This window comes from Rana temporaria, chromosome 12 (assembly GCF_905171775.1).
Source record: "Rana temporaria chromosome 12, aRanTem1.1, whole genome shotgun sequence".
NCBI lineage: Eukaryota > Metazoa > Chordata > Amphibia > Anura > Ranidae > Rana > Rana temporaria.
The window spans coordinates 60,163,927-60,185,377 of NC_053500.1; the positions used below are offsets into that span (position 1 = coordinate 60,163,927).

General features: G+C 46.2%; 1 protein-coding gene across 4 annotated transcripts in view; it reads right to left on the reverse strand.

Moving 5' to 3' along the window:
- Positions 1-21,451, reverse strand: part of CARD14 (caspase recruitment domain family member 14) — a 164,867-nt gene that overhangs the window by 59,478 nt on the left and 83,938 nt on the right. For all 4 annotated transcript variants that reach the window (XM_040331230.1, XM_040331228.1, XM_040331229.1 and 1 more), the window contains exons 10-11: positions 20,668-20,772; positions 18,778-18,875 (exon numbers count right to left, since the gene is read on the reverse strand). In XM_040331230.1, the coding sequence (XP_040187164.1) occupies positions 18,778-18,875; positions 20,668-20,772 (203 nt within the window). The remainder of the gene's footprint in view (positions 1-18,777; positions 18,876-20,667; positions 20,773-21,451) is intronic.

Genomic DNA, 21,451 nt, shown 5'->3' on the forward strand with positions numbered 1-21,451 from the left:
CTCACCAACTCCCCAGGTCAGCTGCGGGATGCTCAGGTATGGGTATGGGTTCAAACAAATGGTCGATGGTCCCATTGTCCGCTAACAACTCCAGGTTGGAGGAGTTACACTCCTCCGCGGGCGGGTAGTGACACGCCTTGGATGGGTCTCTAGGCCAGTCCGGTAAACTGCGGGCATGTGGGCTTCGACCGCGGCCATGGGAGACCTGTGCGGGGCCCTCTCCAACAACAGCACACCACACCGAGACCACATTAGCTGTGGTGGCCTCCGGTACAGCTTCGGCCTGCGTGCTGGTCACGCTAACCGCACAATCAATTTTCTTTGTCTCGTCTCCGTCGCTTACCTCCGGGAAGCAGGATGGCGAGGCAGCGGAAAGCAAAGGCAGAGAAGACGAGACCGTGAAGACCTCTGCATTGATAGCCTCCGGCTCAACGATCTCCACGGATGGGGAGGGCTCCGGCCAAGGGGTCTCCTCCTCCGCGGACACAGTCCCAGAGGTCCAGTCCACCCGGTACTCCCGAGGAGCTTCGGTGGGTGGCAGGACCTGGAAAAGGTAGGCCCGGCACTTGTGGCACCGGGCAAAAGGCAAAATCCGTACGGCCAGCTCCGTACAGCGAGGGCAGGATAGTCCTAAGGCCTCCAATTCTCCGCTGGAGTACAAGACAAACTTTCCGTCCGTCTTCATCCGGATCCCCGTGTCAGTGAGGAGTACTCTGGCAATATCAGACATGGTGGAGACTACCGGGGTAGTCATCGGGGGCCTCAATCGCTGGGAAACTACGAACGGCAACGAGGGAGCGGACATCTCACACGTCGTCTCTCTCTCGCAGGCGGGTAGCAATTGCTGGTTTGGCGCGAAACCTCGCCCCACGTCTCTTGCAGGGGTGGGTGACTCCTCCCACTTGAAAAACTTGTCTGGACACATTGCAGGCATGCACTCCGCTGCACGTACGCCCAGACTTTGGCTACCTGAGGTGAACTCCTTCCTCACCACACAGTTCGACATACGACAATTCCTTGCTCTCAATAATAAAATAACTCACAGTTCTGTTGCCAGAGGTAACAGCCGAATCCCGGACGAGCCTCCACGTGTAGCGCTACCCCCTCAGGAGCCGCTGGTTAGATTTGGGATCGGCATAATTGTGTTACCTCTTGATGTGTCTAGGGGTAATGACGATGATGAGAGCAATGACGGAATGTCCAGACAATTGGTTGACGTTTTCTGTGTCTTTATTTTGGGCCAAACATAGATAGGATAGGTTGGTGAAAAGGAGGGAACTTTGCAGATTCAGGCTATGGATAAAGGAAGCAGTCCTGCCTCCAATGATTAATCTTGCTTCGTCGCCACTCCAGCCGGAGTGGGTACAGTGCCCATGGACAGGTCCCTCTCACAGGCCTGGCAGCCAGAGTGTCACTCGGAATTGCTGGGAAGGAACAAGTCTCTGCCACCGACTTGGCTCTAGTAAGATTTAGATTTGTAATGAGACCTCTGCCACAGGCCCAATACTCGTGAACATGGATGATAGGGCGAATCCTCCCAGTAAACACAGTTTCGCCTGAATCTTCCTCAGGTAGACTTGCTAGCTTGGGGTCACCGACTGACAGTTTGCAGCATACAACCTGCCAGTGTCCGGTCGCCCAGATCCCCGAAGGATTGTCTAAGCCCTATTGGATCACCTGCCTCCAGGTTCACCTCAGACCGACTCCCCACCGAACAGCACAACTCGCTTGGGATCTTCTTAATAAGAAGTGGGGGACCCAGTAAGTCACTGGGGCCCCTTGGCAGCATCAGTTGCTCCGGGCCATGAGGGCCCAGAGTCAGGAACTCCGCGTAGCACGTGCGCCCCGGCCTGGTAGGCCATATCGCTGGGGCCTGTGATGTGCGCACACCCTAAAGGTGGGTGCCACACCTGGAACCAGGAACCCGCGAAGAACCCCGAAAAATGGCATCTGCCACAGAAATACCCTCCCCCAGCATGCCCCGTGAGGGAAACACCCCTCCGATTGGCTGCTGGAGAAAGGGTGCCTCCGCCTGGACCCCTCTGGCGCCACCTGCCATCCAGAGATGGAACTACATCTCTGGAGCACAGAATGACCCACAGGACAGTTCAGGGCTGGCAACAGCCAAATTTAAACAAATCAACATGAATGAGAGTAAATAACTCTCTCATCCCACTAAATTTGACATAGCACCTGTACTGAAAAGTACACAGGTGCTACACACTGTATGGCTGTAAAAGTTCTCATGTATCCAGCTCATGGTACAGCTAGTACTAGTCAGTCACATTTAACTGGATTGTTCTGTAAGGTTGAAGACCTTTCTTAGCCATGCCAAGCCTTTCTTCAGTTCCAATGAGTGTGAGGAAAATACCCAGACATTTAGTGTATACCCACACATGGAGTACCGACACTTTAATTCAACCACTATGGAACATGTAGAATAGATGATGATTGACCGAGGACAGGATGAAACAACACTGCTGCGGTTACATAGTCCCATCCTTGGTGTCAGGAAGTCTGCAGTACATAGGTGTTAATTCCTTGATTTATATGGCTAAAGATGTGAATTGTTGTCAAATCAACAGTGCCAAAGCATCCCCATCCAACTTGACTCCACTAGATAGAAGGGCTTTTTTTGCTTAGTAAGGATCCAAGCATTTCAACCCTGCCAGGAGACAAGGGAAGATACACCATGATCATGAATATATTTGATTACCATTTTAACCACTTGCCGACCGTGCACCGTCGAAATACGTCCACAAGGTGGCTCTCCTAGGCGAGATCACGTAGTATGACGTCCGGCGCGTGAACGGCAAGGGGGCGCGCACGCGCGCCCCCCCGCCGTTCCCGATGATCAGATTAGTTGCAGAACTGATCAATCACCAGGTCCAGGCCAATAAAATCTGGCCTGGACCTGGTGATCACTCTAACCAATGGTTGTCTTCCCCTGGCAATGTTTTGTAAACATTGGCAGGGGAAGTACTGCTCTCTCCCTCGTGTCGGTCTTTTCGTTCCAGACCGAGAGGGAGAGAGCATCTAACCGTGAGTTGCACAACACTACACTGACACCAGGTCACGTAGGCACACAATTCACCCCCCCCGATCACCCCCCAAATTAACCCATTCACTGCCTGTCACTGTGTCACCCAGTACAGCAATCAGATTTTTTTTTGATCGCTGTACTAGTGTCATTAGTGACAAAAATAATTGTTAGGGTAATTAGTCTTAGGCCCTAAAAAGTCTAGGGACCCCCCCTAACCCCCCCCAATAAAGGTTTAACCCCTTCATTACCCCCTGTCACCAGTGATCACAGTATAAGTGTCACGGGTGACGCAGTTTAGCTAGTTAATTTTTTATAGCATCAAGGCACCCGCCATATTTTTTGCAATAAAGTTTTAACCCCCTGATCGCCCGGCGGGTGATCAAAGTTTGGTTTTAGCGCCAGATAGGGTCTGTGTCGCCCCAGGCAGCGTCCGATTAGTGCCAATATCGCTAACACCCACGCACGCACCATACGCCTCCCTTTAGTGGTATAGTATCTGATCGGATCGATACTTGATCTGATCAGATCTATACTAGCGTCCCCTGCAGTTTAGGGTTCCCAAAAACGCATGGTTAGCGGGATCAGCCCAGATACCTGCTAGCACCTGCGTTTAGCCCCTTCGCCCAGTCCAGCCCACCGAAGTGCAGTATCGATCGATCGATCACTGACACAAAACACAAAAACACATAACTGCAGCGTTCGCAGAGTCAGGCCTGATCTCTGCGATCGCTAACAGTTTTTTTGGTAGCGCTTGACTCGGTCACTAACAGGTCAGGTGCTTTTTTGCCTGTGAATCTCACCACTGTACCCCTAAATTTAGAGCCCAAAATGGCAAATCGATGGTACAGTGATGAAGAGGCCTACTTGTTTATGAGCCTGACAGATAGTGATGAGGAGGTCACGCATCTGTCAAATTCTTGCTCAGAATACGATCCTGTAGACGACAGTGGCTCCCTGACAGATAGCTCTGACGACGGAGTTGTGGTCCCTGCTAGGGTCAGGCGTACCAGACCCCGATCTTCTACTGTCGCTGAGGTGCAAGAACCGCAGGGCTCTCGTATGGAGGAGAGAAGTACTAGCGCCGCTATTCCTTCTGGTGAACTGGCAAGCACCAGCGGCCTAGTACATCCTGGTCATATATCCAGCACTGCAGTAACACTTGGTGACGTGGCGAGTCCCATAAGTGCAGTTCAAGCTGGAGAGGTGGCAAGCACGAGTAGTGTCCCGCTGCCACCAAGAAGAAGACGACAAAGACAGGCCCGTCCCCATAGTGCCCTTCCTGCTGCATTCGCCAACCCTGATTGGGTACCCACCACTTCTGCAGCACCCGTACTTCCCCCCATTCACTGGCCAACCCGGAATTCAGGTGAATACAGTTGATTTTACGTCACTGGATTTTTATTCGCTGTTTTTCACCGAAGATCTCTATAGATCTATTGTGGACCAAAGCAATTTGTACGCTGGTCAATTCATCGCCGCTAATCCCCAGCTGTCCCTTGCCAGAGATTGGAAGCCAATTACGGTTTCCGAATTTAAGATCTTTCTGGGCCTTTCCCTCATCATGGGCATTACTAAAAAGAGTGAGCTGCGGATGTATTGGTCCACGCACCCAGTTCACCATATGCCCATTTTCTCTGCCTCAATGACCAGGACACGATACGAGCAGATCTTGCGGTTCATGCATTTTAGTGACAATGAACCCTGTCGTCCTCGGGGAGACCCTGGATTCGATCGGCTCTACAAAATTCGGCCCCTCGTAAACCACTTCAACGAACGGTTTGCAGCCTTGTATAATCCCCATCAAGTTGTCTGCGTTGATGAGTCCCTGGTTAAGTTTTCTGGCCGCTTGTCATTCAAACAATTCCTTCCCAGCAAGCGTGCCAGATACGGGGTCAAGTTGTATAAGCTCTGCGACAGGGCAACAGGCTATACATCTAGCTTTATGGTTTACGAGGGAAAAGACAGTCACGTAGAGCCGGAGAATTGCCCAGATTACATAGGGAGCGCTGGTAAGATAGTGTGGGAATTGGTGTCACCCTTATTCGGAAAGGGGTACCACTTGTACGTGGACAATTATTACACAAGCGTGCCACTTTTTAGTCACCTTTTTGATTATGGAATTGGCGCATGTGGCACCGTGCGACCTAATCGCCGGGGCATCCCCCAACGGCTTGTAGAATCCCGTCTTAGTCGGGGGGAGAGAGCCTGCTTACAGTGTAATAATTTGTTAGCAGTGAAGTGGAGGGATTCACGGAATGTTTTCGTTCTGTCCACGCTTCACGCAGACACGGCAGTCCAAATTCCTACGGCGACTGGTGTTGTGGAGAAACCCCTCTGTATCCACGAGTACAACCTTAACATGGGAGGGGTGGACCTCAATGACCAGTTGTTGGCGCCGTACCTAATTGCCCGGAGGTCCAAACGCTGGTACAAAAAAGTGTCAGTTTATTTGTTTCAATTGGCTTTGCTGAACGCTCATGTGCTATACAGAGCTTCAGGACGGACTGGATCCTTCCTAAAATTCCAGGAAGAGATCGTCGAAGCCCTTCTGTTTCCAGATGGTGCTATGCCCCACCTTCCCAACGCAAATGCAGTGAGCCAGCTGTATGAGAGGCATTTTCCTTTTGTCCTCCCTGGTACCCCTACCCAAAGAACCCGCCAAAAAAGATGTCGTGTCTGCAGCAAACTCGGATTTAGGCGTGACACCCGCTTTTATTGTCCCGACTGTCCTGACCAACCTGGTCTCTGCATTGGTGTATGTTTCAAACGCTACCACACACTAGTTGAGTTTTAGCGTAGGGTACAGCACCACACAGTCCTAGGCACACCAACACAGGGTCTCGGAATATGTGATGGCCATCACATTTTGAGAGACCATAATCTGCAACGTTCAGTTTACAGTTTTCTTACAGTTTTTATAAAAGTGAAAAAAAGTGGAAAAAAAAATTAAAAAAACTCACACAAAAACACAAAAAATATATAAAATAAAAAATCCAAAAATAGTTGTGGTTGTATTTTTCTCCTCTCTTTATTGTTCTCTTATGTTCACTCTCTACTGTCCACTCACTATTGTTCTATATCTATTCTCTCTATTTTTACAATGTTTTATTGTATTTGCTTTGCAGGTATGGTATGTTATACTGTAATGTTTGTTTTATTGTTAACCATCATTTGCTTAGCAGGTACGCCATTCAGTTGCATCGCGGATTTATTTAGCGTGACAGCAACAGCGTTTGCTCTCACAATTTATAAAGCTGTGACTCCAACGCTGTAGGAGGTGATTTCACCACCACAGTTAAAAAAAAAGCATATATGCCAAAGCATGGGGGCATTAGGGGCGGAGGAGCGATTTTGCTCCTAATGCCGCGTACATACGGTCGAAACTCCGTCGGAAGCTTGCCCGTGGAAAAGTCCGACCGTGTGTATGCGCTATTACTTTTTATGCGGGAGGATGCCCCCATGCTTCGGCATGTATATTTTTTAGGCACAGGTTGCGTTAAAAAATGTTTTATTTTTTACTGTTTTTATTTTTTTGGTATTTGCTTTGCAGGTATGGTATGGTAAGATCTTAATGTTAAAATGTAATGTTACTTTGTTATAATGTTAACCATCATTTGCTTAGCAGGTACGCCATTCAGTTGCAGCACGGATTTATTTAGCGTGACAGCAACAGCGTTTGCTCCCACGATACATAAAGCCGCGACTCCAACACTGTGGGAGGTGATTTCACCACCACAGTTAAAAAAAGAGCATATATGCCGAAGCATGGGGGCATTAGGGGCGGAGGAGCGATTTTGCTCCTAATGCCGCGTACATACGGTCGAAACTCCGTCGGAAGCCTACCCATGGAAAAGTCCGACCGTGTGTATGCCCCATAACTTTTTATGCGGCGTACATACGTGTGTGAGCGGCATAACTTTTGTGGGAGGATGCCCCCATGCTTCGGCATATATAAATGGTGCATGTATGCCCATCATTAGAAGTGGGTGGATGAAGGGAGGTATTCTAATGGTGGGCATACCCACCGATCAATCTCTTTTTTTCGTTCAGCCAACAGGCTGCATGAACAAAAAAAAAAGATTACAATACATGTCCAACAAGAACCATCAACGTATGGTATGTTGCTGGACTTTGAATGGTTATACCAGAATGATGCCTGCGGGTTTAGGTATCATCTTGGTATCATTCTTTTCAGCCAGCGGTTGGCTTTCATGTAAAAGCAATCATAGTGGCTAATTAGCCTCTAAACTGCTTTTACAAGCAGTGGGAGGGAATGTCCCCTCCCCGGATATAAACCGCGCCATTGGGAAAGTGGAAAAACATTTTATCACACCGATCTTGGTGTGGTCAGATGCTTTAAGGGCAGAGGAGAGATCTAGGGTCTAATAGACCCCAATTTTTTCAAAAAAGAGTACCTGTCACTAACTATTGCTATCATAGGGGATATTTACATGCCCTAAGATAACAATAAAAATTATAAAAATTATAAAAAAAGTAAGAAACAGTTTAAAATAAAATTAAAAAAGCAAATGAAATAATAATAATAATAATAATAATAAAAAAATAAAAAAAGCACCCCTGTCCCCCCCTGCTCTCGCGCAAAAGCAAACATAAGTGTCAGTCTGGCGTCATATGTAAACAGCAATTGTACCATGCATGTGAGGTATCACCGCGAAGGTCAGATCGAGGGCAGTAATTTTAGCAGTAGACCTCCTCTGTAAATCTAATGTGGTAACCCGTAGAGGCTTTTAAAGGCTTTTAAAAATGTATGTAGTTTGTCGCCACTGCGCATTTGTGCGCAATTTTAAAGCATGTCGTGTTTGGTATCTATGTACTCAGCCTAAGATCATCTTTTTTATTTCATCAAACATTTGGGCAATATAGTGTGTTTTAGTGCATTAAAATAAAAAAATATGTATTTTTGCCCAAAAAAATGCATTTGAAAAATCGCTGCGCAAATACTGCGTGGTAAAAAAAATATGCAACACCCACCATTTTAATCTGTAGGGCCTTTGCTTTAAAATAATATATAATGTTTGGGGGTTCAACTTAACTTTCTTGCAAAAAAATAATATGTTTTTATGTAAACAAACAAGTGGTTAGAAGAGTGGGTGATGTGTGACATAAGCTTCTAAATGTTGTTCATAAAATGCCAGGACAGTTCAAAACCCCCCCAAATGACCCCATTTTGGAAAGTAGACACCCCAAGCTATTTGCTGAGAGGCATCTTAAGTCCATGGAATATTTTATATTTTGACACAAGTTGTAGGAAAGAGAATTATTATTATTTTATTTTATTTTTTTTGCACAAAGTTGTCACTAAATGATATATTGCTCAAACATGCCATGGGCATATGTGGAATTACACCCCAAAATACATTCTGCTGCTTCTCCTGAGTACGGGGATACCACATGTGTGAGACTTTTTGGGAGCCTAGCCGCGTACGGGACCCCAAAAACCAATCACCACCTTCAGGCTTTCTAAGGGTGTAAATTTTTGATTTCACTCCTCACTACCTATCACAGTTTCGGAGGCCATGGAATGCCCAGATGGCACAAAACCCCCCCAAATGACCCAATTTTGGAAAGTAGACACCCAAGCTATTTGCTGAGAGGTATGTTGAGTATTTTGCAGATCTTGCTTTTTGTCACAAAGATTTGAAAATTTAAAAAAGAAAAAAAAAAAATATATATCTTTCTTCATTTTCAAAAATAAATGAGCGCTGTAAAATACTCACCATGCCTCTCAGCAAATAGCTTGGGGTGTCTACTTTCCAAAATGGGGTCATTTGGGGGGGTTGTGTGCCATCTGGGAATTCCATGGTCTCCGAAACTGTGATAGGCAGCTAGGAGTGAAATCAAAAATTTGCGCCCTTAGAAATCCTGAAGGCGGTGCTTGGTTTTCGGGGCCCCGTGCGCGGCTAGGCTCCCGAAAAGTCCCACACATGTGGTATCCCCGTACTCAGGAGACGCAGCAGAATGTATTTTGGGGTGCAATTCCACATATAACCATGGCATGTGTGAGCAATATATCATTTAGTAACAACTTTGTGCAAAAAAAAAAAATAAAGTTTGTCATATTCCAGCAACTGGTGGCAAGATATAAAATATTCCATGAACTCAAAATGCCTCTCAGAAAATAGCTTGGGGTGTCTACTTTCCAAAATGGGGTCATTTGGGGGAGTTGTGTGCCATCATGGCATTTTATGGCCTTCAATACTGTGATAGGTAGTGATCGGTAGTGAGGAGTGATTTTTTTGTCATTATTCAATCACTTGGTACAAAAAAATTAAATATTCAGTGGGCTCAATATGCCCCTCAGCAGATTCCTTGGGGTGTCTACTTTCCAAAATGGGGTCATTTGGGGGGATTTTGTGCTATTTGGGCATTTTATGGCCTTCAAAACTGTCTTAGGTAGTGAGAAGTGAAATCAAAAATTTGCGTCCTTAGAAATCCTGAAGGCGGTGCTTGGTTTTCGGGGCCCCGTACGTGGTTGGGCTCCCAAAAAGTCTCACACATGTGGTATCCCCGTACTCAGGAGAAGCAGCAGAATGTATTTTGGGGTGCAATTCCACATATAACTATGGCATGTGTGAGCAATATATCATTTAGTGACAACTTTTTGTAATTTCTTTTTTTTTTTTTGTCATTATTCAATCACTTGGTACAAAAAAAAAAAATATTCAATGGACTCAACATGCCTTTCAGCAGGTTCCTTGGGGTGTCTACTTTCCAAAATGGGGTCATTTGGGGGGGTTTTGTACTGCCCTGCTATTTTAGCACCTCAAGAATTGAGATAGGCAGTCATAAAATAAAAGCTGTGTAAATTCCAGAAAATGTACCCTAGTTTGTAGACGCTATAACTTTTGCGCAAACCAATAAATATACGCTTATTGGCATTTTTTTTTACTAAAGACATGTGGCTGAATACATTTTGGCCAAAATGTATGACTAAAATTGAGTTTGTTCAATTTTTCTTATAACAAAAAGTAGAAAATATCATTTTTTCTCAAAATTTTCGCTCTTTTTCCGTTTATATCGCAAACATTAAAAATCGCAGAGGCAATCAAATACCATCAAAAGAAAGCTCTATTTGTGGGAAAAAAAGGACGCAAATTTTGTTTGGGTACAACATTGTATGGCCGCGCAATTACCAGTTAAAGTAGTGCAGTGGAAAATTGTAAAAACACCTCTGGTCTTAAGGCTGACAAATGGTCCGGTGGGAAAGTGGTTAAGGTGACCACATTTCTCACCCTACATTCACACCAATGTGATTTTTGATGCATTTTGCTGAACACACACTACAGTCCATTTAACATGATTTACTATGGTACACGCTCACATCTATACGTTTTTCAGCTAGTGAATTTTTGGAATAAGTCGGTGACCTGCAGAAGATTGCATTTTGCATGTAATAGATAGGGTCCGACCAGAAATCCAAGTGCTGCTTTGTTGATGCGTTTTGTGGGGGGTTCCCCCCCTTTAAAAACCCTCTCTATAGCTGATTGCTAAGGAGCAGGCCAGGAGGCTGGCCGTCATGTCCTTAACAACCGATGAGTCAATAGCTGTCAGGCCCCGCCACCAGGTGGCCATGGCCCTTATCTATTTAGGAGCAGTGAAATGGAGAAGCGGGAAATTTGCGCTTAGCCTGCAGGAGCTTTTTTGGGGGGGTTTGGCGGTCAGGTTTACATCAGGAGACATTATTTTTGGATTTTTAATAGAGGAGCTGTCAAAAACTGTGTTTGTGGTTTTTATTTTTGTGGCACTTTTTTGAGTGAACGAGTAGGGGTACAATGTACCCTATAATCATTCATATGGGAGGAGCCAGGATCTGGGGACCCCCTTGTTAAAGGGGGCTTCCAGGCTCTTATAAGCCCTCTGCCCGCAAACAACCACAGCCCAGGGTTGTGGGGAATAGGCCCCTGTCCCCATCAACATGGGGACAAGGTGTTTTGGGTCTACCCCCCTGCCCCAAAGCACCCCCCCCCCATGTTGAGGGCATGTGGCCTGGTATGGTTCAGGAGGAGAGTGGGCGCTTGCTCGTCCCCTCCCTATCCTGACCTGCTGGGCTGCATGCTCAGATCAGGGTCTGGTATGGATTTGAAAAGGGACCCCCACGCAATTTTTTTTAAATGAGCAGTTCTGCCCACTCCGACGCTCCTCCGGATTCACGTCCCGCCCATATGACGCTGACGGCTTAGCAGCGTGTACAGCTGCAGAGCGGTTATATAAAGGCCCTCCCTCCACATTTAGTTTGCTACTAATCTGCCAGCCTGTTGCTATTTGATTTTTCCCTCTGGATGTACTAGGAACCCTGGACGCCACTATTAGGTTATTTCACCTACCCTTATATTTGGGTTGGCTGTCTTCGGTTTGGTCCTAATACCTACTGATTTATTTATTCTTTAATTGTATTTGTTTCATTAGACTCCAGTTGGCTACCTGCTATGGTCCATATATTACATGCACACTTGGCTTGGCGCTTTCGTTGCTTGGGGAGGTCGCCTGCCGTCCCTGCCCTGTGTGAGCTGCAATGCCGCCACAGCTCCCCTGGCGGACATATCCTTTTGGCCATGGCTCCATACACTCCATACCTTTTTACCTTTGACCCTATGTGAGTACTGTAGGTGGATATATATTTTCTCCATCCTATACTGGTTATTCATTTATAAATTATTTACTAATTATGTTCTACCCATTTTAGACTATCCAAGCATCCTGCCCCTGAAGAGTGCCCTCAGACACGAAACGCGTCGGGCTAGTATGGATGCTATATATTCTGGGGTCTTGGATACCACATACATACTTCATGTTATTAGATTTTACCATAGGCACTGCACATGCCTTTTACCAGTTTTTTCACTACTGTAACCATTTCGCTATCACTGTTAATTTGCTCTTTGTACATATGCTGTCATTGTATGCTTCCATTTATCCATGCACATTGGCATGTGGCACCAGGCCAGGCATTGCTGCACTTATTGTTGCGTTTATTGTACATGCACATATCATGTGGTTTCAATATAAAGTAATGTCCTTATTCTGAGAAATATATGATCTCATATACATGTTTGTCTGTATGTTGATGTATGCCTGCATTTCCATGAATACATTTGTACTTCTATACCACTCCCACCCTGACTGCAGCCTCATTTAAAGTCCCCAATTTCTCCCTTATTATTTTTTTCTCTTGAATCAGGGATGGAGGTGCTATACTCATACACTTCATTTAAAGTCCCAAATTTTCCCCTTTCCTTTCCTATATATGTCCAGGGATGGAGGTTTGCTAGACAAGTTTGGCAGTGTTCCCCTGCCATCCAAGAGGTGGATTTAGTTTGGGACAGGTCTTACTACCTGTCCCAGACGCAGCTTACTTAGGATTATTCCTGAGTTTTAGCATGTTTTAGCGGAATGCCATGGGTCTGGTATCCCTGGTATGGTCACTGCATGTCCATTGCCTTATATCTGTCTGCAGTTTGGGAGCTGCGACGCGTGCTGTGTGCTGCCCCCCTCCCCGTCCTCCTCCCCGCCCTTTGAGGCGGGGGGTTGCCCGTTGGTGGGGTCCTCTCACATCTCGCGTCGGCGCCATGTGTTCCGCCCAGCTTGTGACGTCAGTTCTGACGTCACTACGCTGTACGCGGTTTCCATCCCAGCGGACGATACCCGGACCTATGAGTGGACGTTGTGAGCAGTTCTGCCCACTCCGACGCTCCTCCGGATTCACGTCCCGCCCATATGACGCTGACGGCTTAGCAGCGTGTACAGCTGCAGAGCGGTTATATAAAGGCCCTCCCTCCACATTTAGTTTGCTACTAATCTGCCAGCCTGTTGCTATTTGATTTTTCCCTCTGGATGTACTAGGAACCCTGGACGCCACTATTAGGTTATTTCACCTACCCTTATATTTGGGTTGGCTGTCTTCGGTTTGGTCCTAATACCTACTGATTTATTTATTCTTTAATTGTATTTGTTTCATTAGACTCCAGTTGGCTACCTGCTATGGTCCATATATTACATGCACACTTGGCTTGGCGCTTTCGTTGCTTGGGGAGGTCGCCTGCCGTCCCTGCCCTGTGTGAGCTGCAATGCCGCCACAGCTCCCCTGGCGGACATATCCTTTTGGCCATGGCTCCATACACTCCATACCTTTTTACCTTTGACCCTATGTGAGTACTGTAGGTGGATATATATTTTCTCCATCCTATACTGGTTATTCATTTATAAATTATTTACTAATTATGTTCTACCCATTTTAGACTATCCAAGCATCCTGCCCCTGAAGAGTGCCCTCAGACACGAAACGCGTCGGGCTAGTATGGATGCTATATATTCTGGGGTCTTGGATACCACATACATACTTCATGTTATTAGATTTTACCATAGGCACTGCACATGCCTTTTACCAGTTTTTTCACTACTGTAACCATTTCGCTATCACTGTTAATTTGCTCTTTGTACATATGCTGTCATTGTATGCTTCCATTTATCCATGCACATTGGCATGTGGCACCAGGCCAGGCATTGCTGCACTTATTGTTGCGTTTATTGTACATGCACATATCATGTGGTTTCAATATAAAGTAATGTCCTTATTCTGAGAAATATATGATCTCATATACATGTTTGTCTGTATGTTGATGTATGCCTGCATTTCCATGAATAAATTTGTACTTCTATACCACTCCCACCCTGACTGCAGCCTCATTTAAAGTCCCCAATTTCTCCCTTATTATTTTTTTCTCTTGAATCAGGGATGGAGGTGCTATACTCATACACTTCATTTAAAGTCCCAAATTTTCCCCTTTCCTTTCCGCAATTTTTTTTTAATTTGGCATAGGGTTCCCCTCCAAATCCATACCAGACCAGGAGATAGAGAAAGTATCCTAAAACTCTTTCAGGGGAAAAACACAAAGACATTGGTTCATGTGTGTGGACGATATGTGGGTCAAGAGCAGATTTGCCAGCCTGCATGCTTGGATAAGGGTCTGGTCACGGCCGTCCGCTCCATAGGGCAAGGGAGGGCGCTCGCCCCCCCCAGAAACCAGTGCCAGTGCCATGATTCTCGGCAGGAAGCAAGGCGGCGGCACGGCAAATGAAATTAGAGCTAGCTCCACTGACAGAGATGGGGAGGGGGGCGATCGTGGGAGATATACAGTGCAGACAGCCCGCGGCTCTCCTCTCCCTGTCACAGCGCCGCTGCCGAGTTCTCTGGTAAATGGAGCCGTGGCGCTGTGACAGGGAGATGAGAGCCACGGGCTGTCTGCACTGTATATCTCCCCCGATCGCCCCCTCCCCCTCTCTGTCAGCTGGACGGCCCCCCCTGAAATTTAACAGCGGATGGCGGGTGAGTGCAGTGGATGGGTGAGAGCGAGCAGGCCAGGCTGTGGGCAGCTGGGTGGGCTGGTGGGGGAGCGAGTGACATAGTGTGCGGCTCCGCCAGCTAAAAGTGCGGGCGGCTCCGCTGACGGGTGTCAGGTGAGAGAGCTTGTGGGCTGGGCGGCTTGGCTTGGTGAGTGTCTGAGCCTGAGCGAGTGCTGGCCAATCAGCGAGCTGGTAAGCGGGAGGGAGCAGAGAGATGACATCATCTCTCACCGCCCGCCCAGCAGCCCCCCTCCTAAATAATCTCTCTGCTGCCTGACAACCCTGGTCCTGACTCAGCAAGGGACAATTGGAGCAGGCAAGTGACAATCCGGACTGCAACATGTGACAGGCGATGTGGCAAGTGACAATCCACAATGTGTGACAGGCGCTGTGGTAAGTGACAATCCACAATGTGTGACAGCAGGCAACGTGGCAAGTGACAATCCACAACATGTGGCAAGTGACAATCCACAACATGTGACAGGCGACGTGGCAAGTGATAAACATGTGGCAGGAGACGTGGCAAGTGACAATCCGCAACGCGTGGCAGGCGATGGTGGCAAGTGACACACTCGGGGCTCCAACTGATTCTGCATTATGGTAAGTTGAACCATTTAATTTTGTATAACAATGTAATAATAGAAATAGGTCCAGGGATGCAGGGTGCTGTGTAATGTAAAGGGGTCCAGTGATGCAGGGTGCTGTGCAATGTAAAGGGGTCCAGCGATGCAGGGTGCTGTGCAATGTAAAGGGGTCCAGTGATGCAGGGTGCTGTGCAATGTAAAGGGGTCCAGTGATGCAGGGTGCTGTGCAATGTAAAGGGGTCCAGTGATGCAGGGTGCTGTGCAATGTAAAGGGGTCCAGCGATGCAGGGTGCTGTGCAATGTAAAGGGGTCCAGTGATGCAGGGTGCTGTGCAATGTAAAGGGGTCCAGTGATGCAGGGTGCTGTGCAATGTAAAGGGGTCCAGTGATGCAGGGTGCTGTGCAATGTAAAGGGGTCTAGTGATGCGGGGTGCTGTGTAATGTAAAGGGGTCCAGTGGTGAAGGGTGTTGTGTAATGTAAAGGGGTGCAGGGTGCTGTATAATGTAAAGAAGTCCAGTGGTGAAGGTGAAGGGTGCTGTGTAATGTAAATGGACCCTGTTGTGCAGGGTGCTGTGTAATGTAAAGGGGTCCAGAGGTGCAGTTGTGGAGAGGGGGGTACACAGTAGGACAAAGAGATATTGAAAGATGCAGGGGGCACAGTGGGGTGTTTTTACATTTTAACGTAGGGGGGGTCGCTTTCAACCCCTGCTAGCGGTCGATGAAAGGGTAAAATGTGACTGTGTATCGCCGATGCCGAAGCGCCCCCCCCCCCTGAAAATTTTTCAGCGGACGCCAATGGGTCTGGTATGGATTTTGGGGGAGACCCCAAACATTTTTTTTTATTTTGGCGTGGGCCAAAGGGCATTCGTTATTTCGGATAATTTGTGACTTTCCAATACCTATAATTTAATGGTTATTAGTAGAGTTGAGCGGACACCTGGATGTTCGGGTTCGGGTCCGAACCCGAACTTTAAAAAAAAAGTTCGGGTTCGGGAACCCGAACCCAAACCTGAACTCCGAACCCCATTGTAGTCAATGGGACACTGACTTTCAGAAAAAAAAATGTGCGGAGGTCCCCGCAAATTCAATAACCAGACCCTTTAGGTCTGGTATGGATATTATGGGGAACCCCGCCGTCAATTTAAAAAAAAAATGACGTGCGGTTCCCGGTAAATATCCATAACCAGACCCTTCAGGTCTGGTATGGATATTAAGGGGAACCCCGCCGTCAATTTAAAACAAAAATGACGTGCGGTTCCCCCTAAATATCCATAACCAGACCCATTATCCGAGCACGTTGACCTGGCCGGCCGCAGAAAAGAGGGGGGGACAGAGTGCGGCCCCCCCCTCTCCTGAACCGCACCAGGCCACATGCCCTCAACATGGGGAGGATGTCCCCATGTTGATGGGGACAAGGGTCTCATCCCCACAACCCTTGCCCGGTGGTTGTGAGGGTCTGCGGGCGGGAGGTTTATCAGAATCTGGAAGACCCCTTTAACAAAGGGGACCCCCAGATCCTGACCCCCCCTGTGTGAAATGGTAATGGGGTACACTGTACCTCTACCATTTCACGAAGGAAGTGAAAAGTATTGTAAAAAAAACACACTGACACCGTAGAATAAAGTCCTTTATTAAAAAAAAAAAAAAAAAAAACCTCCAGCGCTGAAAAATCCACTCGGCTTCCAGCGTTGTCCTCATCCTGCGATGGTGATCTCCCGCGATGAGAAGATCCTGCGGCGTCCGGGTCATCTTCGATCCATCGCTGAGAAGATCCATCCGGAGTGCAGCATCCCCGACCTCCTCATCGCCGGACACAGCCCAGCGGAATGACGCACTGGGGCTGTGTGACATTACTTATATAGAGGAGGCAGGGGCACCCGTCACGTGACCCGCCCCCTCTGACGTACCCTCTGCTACGTCACTGGGGAAGCCCAAAAAGAGGGAAGCCGGGCTTTGCCAGTGACGTAGCAGAGGGTACGTCAGAGGGGGCGGGGTCACGTGACGGGTGCCCCTGCCTCTTCTATATAAGTAATGTCACACAGCCCCAGCGCGTCATTCCGCTGGGCTGTGTCCGGCGATGAGGAGGTAGGGGATGCTGCGCTCCGGATGGATCTTCTCAGCGATGGATCGAAGATGACATGGACGCCGCAGGATCTTCTCATCGCGGGAGATCACCGTCGCAGGATGAGGACAACGCTGGAAGCCGGGAACGAGTGGATTTTTCAGCGCTGGAGTTTTTTTTAATAAAGGACTTTATTCTACGGTGTCAGTGTGTTTTTTTTACAATACTTTTCACTTCCTTCGTGAAATGGTAGAGGTACAGTGTACCCCATTACCATTTCACACAGGGGGGGTCAGGATCTGGGGGTCCCCTTTGTTAAAGGGGTCTTCCAGATTCTGATAAACCTCCCGCCCGCAGACCCCCACAACCACCGGGCAAGGGTTGTGGGGATGAGACCCTTGTCCCCATCAACATAGGGACATCCTCCCCATGTTGAGGGCATGTGGCCTGGTGCGGTTCAGGAGAGGGGGGGGCCGCACTCTGTCCCCCCCTCTTTTCTGCGGCCGGCCAGGTCAACGTGCTCGGATAATGGGTCTGGTTATGGATATTTAGGGGGAACCGCACGTCATTTTTGTTTTAAATTGACGGCGGGGTTCCCCTGAATATCCATACCAGACCTGAAGGGTCTGGTTATGGATATTTACCGGGAACCGCACGTCATTTTTTTTTTTTAATTGACGGCGGGGTTCCCCTTAATATCCATACCAGACCTAAAGGGTCTGGTTATTGAATTTGCGGGGACCTCCGCACATTTTTTTTTTTCCCGAACTCCGATCCCGGACCCGAACTTTTTTCAATTATTCGGGTCCGAGTTCGGGAAAAACCCAAAGTCCGTACCGAACCCGAACTTTACAGTTCGGGTTCGCTCAACCCTAGTTATTAGTTAGTTAGTCATTTCAAATTTTACTGATGTTCTCTATTTTGTTCTTATTTTCCAAAATTGCAAAATTAGAAATTTCAAAATTTGAAAATCAGAAATTCGAAAATTCCAAATTTGGAATTTCCGAATTTCCTGAATTTCCGAATTTCCGAAAAAAGCAAATAAAAAAAAGGAATGAAACGAAAAAGAACAAACTTTTCGGCAGTGCACAGGTCTAGTTCTTGTAGCATGACTGCAGATAGATTTGGTGCTGGTTTCTGTGGCAGGGCTGTGGGTGGACCTGGTGCTGAATATAGTGGAAGCATGGGTTTTGGTAATCTTGGATGTGGAAAAGTGATTGAGGTTTTGTTTGTCCTCATTGCTGCTCAGCAACTGCTGTCAAGTTGTTCCTCCATGAGAGGTTAATACTGGTTCTAATATAGATCTGTGAGTTTACTCAAGTAGTATCCCTGTTGAGCCCTGATGAATGGGGGAGTGGTGTTGCCCCGAAACATGTTGGCTGTTTTTATATGATTTTATGATTAATTAATTCCATCTTGGATTAATTTGACCTGCTAGAGGGTGCCCATTGAGGGAAGCTTTGCTGTGTGAGAGCTGCATCCCCAGAGCAATTACCTAATTGAAGTTTTCCTTCATGACTTTACATGCAAATTTAAAAAAGCTTTTAGTGTCTCTTTTAGCATGCTGGCAGGGCATAGCATAGCTAGCAAAATGGCAATACACATAAGATGTAAGTATCAAATAGGACTTGCATTAGAGCTAGCTGAATACTTTAGCATTTGTATAGAGTATAGTGTTGATCAGGAAGTATTTATTTAATCTACATTACTTTAAGTTTACCACTTACCTCTTAGAGAGGCCATGTAGATAATCATCATTGAAAGAGTGGCAAGAGATACTTTCACCAAGATCACTGCTGGCTTGACAGCTTAAGTCCTGCCAGGACTAAAATGATGACAAAATGGCGTTAAAGTTGTTAGGTCCCAAATAAAGTTCTTACTTAGTGTTTAATCTATTAATAAAGCTATTGCTTGCAATACATGGATCAAAATTCAGCTATCTCAGCAGGGACCAGCCAAATTCCAATCTATGTACGGGTAGGCTGGTTGTACAGAAGTCGATCCATCGATTTCTGTACAACCAGTCTGTCTGTTTTTTCCTGATCATTCAATCATTCAGTGGCTGTGTAGCAGTGGCAGTGACTGGTCTGTGTTTTCCGATTGCAGGGATGGCAGGGGTGTCTCATCCCATCAGAACACAATACCTCAGTGGAAAGGATGAGGGGAATGGGGGTATAGGGTATTTTTTTTTTTTTTTTCATTCAACCTGCTGGTTGAAAAAAAAAAAAAAGAGACTGCTTAAAGTATAATTAAGGGCAAAGCTTTTTTTTTTAAGTTTTGGATAGTGTGGAGAGGGATTATAACCCCTCTCAGTTTTTATTGCTTTCTGTGCCCCTGTTAAAGGGATTCACCATCTTTATTTGTCCTGTTTACCGTTATCATTGAAAGTGAAAGTAAAAGAAGATCTCAAATTTTGGGTTGTCGCAAGAAAATTAATTGAAGGGAAATTTCCACAATGAGACACAGATGGTGGAAAAAAATCTGACAGGAGTTATAACCCCCCCCCCCCTTACTCTATCCAAAATACAAATACATTTTTTGCCTTTAGTTTTACTATAAGGGTTTAATTAGCACAGCATATTAATTATTTAATCTACTTTCCCAAAATATAACTAAACCCCAAAAAATGGTTACATTTTAGGAAATATATAGAAATGTTAGTTGTGCTGAAGCAATACCCTGAAAGATTTACCCTTTGTCCTAAATTCCTCCTAAAAAATAACAGTGCACTTCCTAGTACGTAAGGGTGGTTCCTGTATTTAAGGGTGCCTAGACACTCCTGCGCTGTAATATCATATCGGTATATCTAAGTGTGAATGCTAGTTTCCCAGGATTTTGAATGAGTCTTGTTGACGGGTAGTAAAGATCTCTGGAGCAGGGAGGAAAGTAAGTATGTAGGTAACTTTAAAGGACAAATTTCCTAAAATTGTGTATAAACAGAGACTGTTGTAAGCAGGACCATGCTTTACCCCAGGGAGCTGTTTGGGAACACCTCTCAATATATGGTAGAACTGTTATGCCGCATACAGAGGATCGGACATTCCGACAACAAAACCGTGTATTTTTTTTGACGGATGTTGGTTCAAACTTGTCTTGCATACACACGTTTACAAAAATGTTGTCGGAAATTGCGAACGTCAAGAACGCTGTGACGTACAACACGTACAACAAGATGAGAAAAATGAATTTCAATAGCCAGTGCGGGTCTTCTGCTTGATTCCGAGCATTGTGTACACACGCTCGGAAATTCCGACAACAAGTTTTGTTGTCGGAAAATTTGAGAACCAGCTCTCAAACATTTGTTGTCGGAAATTCCGACCGTGTGTACGCGGCATTACAGTTACAGAGGATGCATTTTCTATGTGGCCTTGTAGAATGGCTGGAGTCCAGGCTGCAAGACCCATCATTTGGGGTCCTAGTGCAACAAACTGCATCAACTTATACTACATTTATATAAGACATACACCACATTAAATTCATGCTGAACTTTTCCCAGCCAATTTTGTAAATACATATATGTATATATTGAAGCGTTAAATAGTCTAAAATAAAACATTTGTTCTTTACAGAAATACAGCAATAAATTAAAATTGACATATAAAATTTCTGTAACAAACCTCAGACATGCTGGAAGAAGATCCTTTGTCCCCATCTTCTGAGGGACAAATAGCATCCATCCGCACTAGCCTCTGGTGTCTAGATTGTGTGTGCTCTTTTCCCATCTGTTCAAGAGAAGAAATGCAGAATAAAGCTGCAGAATTTATATTATGAGAAACTGGAACCCTCCCTTAAAGAAAAAACAAAACAAACTGACCAGGCCTCTTGCACCTTTATCACCTCCCCAGTCCCCTTCTGGATACCTCCTTCCAGGGATTGGCTGGGGCATGATATATATTCAACTGATCATTTCAATCTCCCAGGCCCATGCTCTGGAAACTTCTTTCAGAAGCATGGGGAAGCAATGAAAAGCTCAGATCAGGAAACCCTGAACAGACCAACACAATCAATTACTGCTCCCTTCACTACAGTGGGGCCAAACACTTTTTTTTTCTCCTAGCTAAGAGGGTGCTACACAAGCTTGACAGCAGGAAGCGTATTCTATCCTTCCATTGAGAATGCTTTAGAACAGAAAATGAAAAAGAGTGGAAAACAATTCTCATTGTCCAAGGAGCCCTCATAGGGAAGAGGAGAGAAGTGGCCAGGTAAATTGTATTTTACCTGGCCATTCCTAGTAGTTTACTTGGTAGAGTTATAAAGGAGGTATGGGTATAAGAAAGACCTGTTTATAACAAATAGCTTGTCATTGCATATATTATGGACACACAACTGATGAGAGGCATGTAGTATCAAGGCCAGTGAAATCCCAAATGTGTGGCACCGAATGACTTACAAATTATAAGA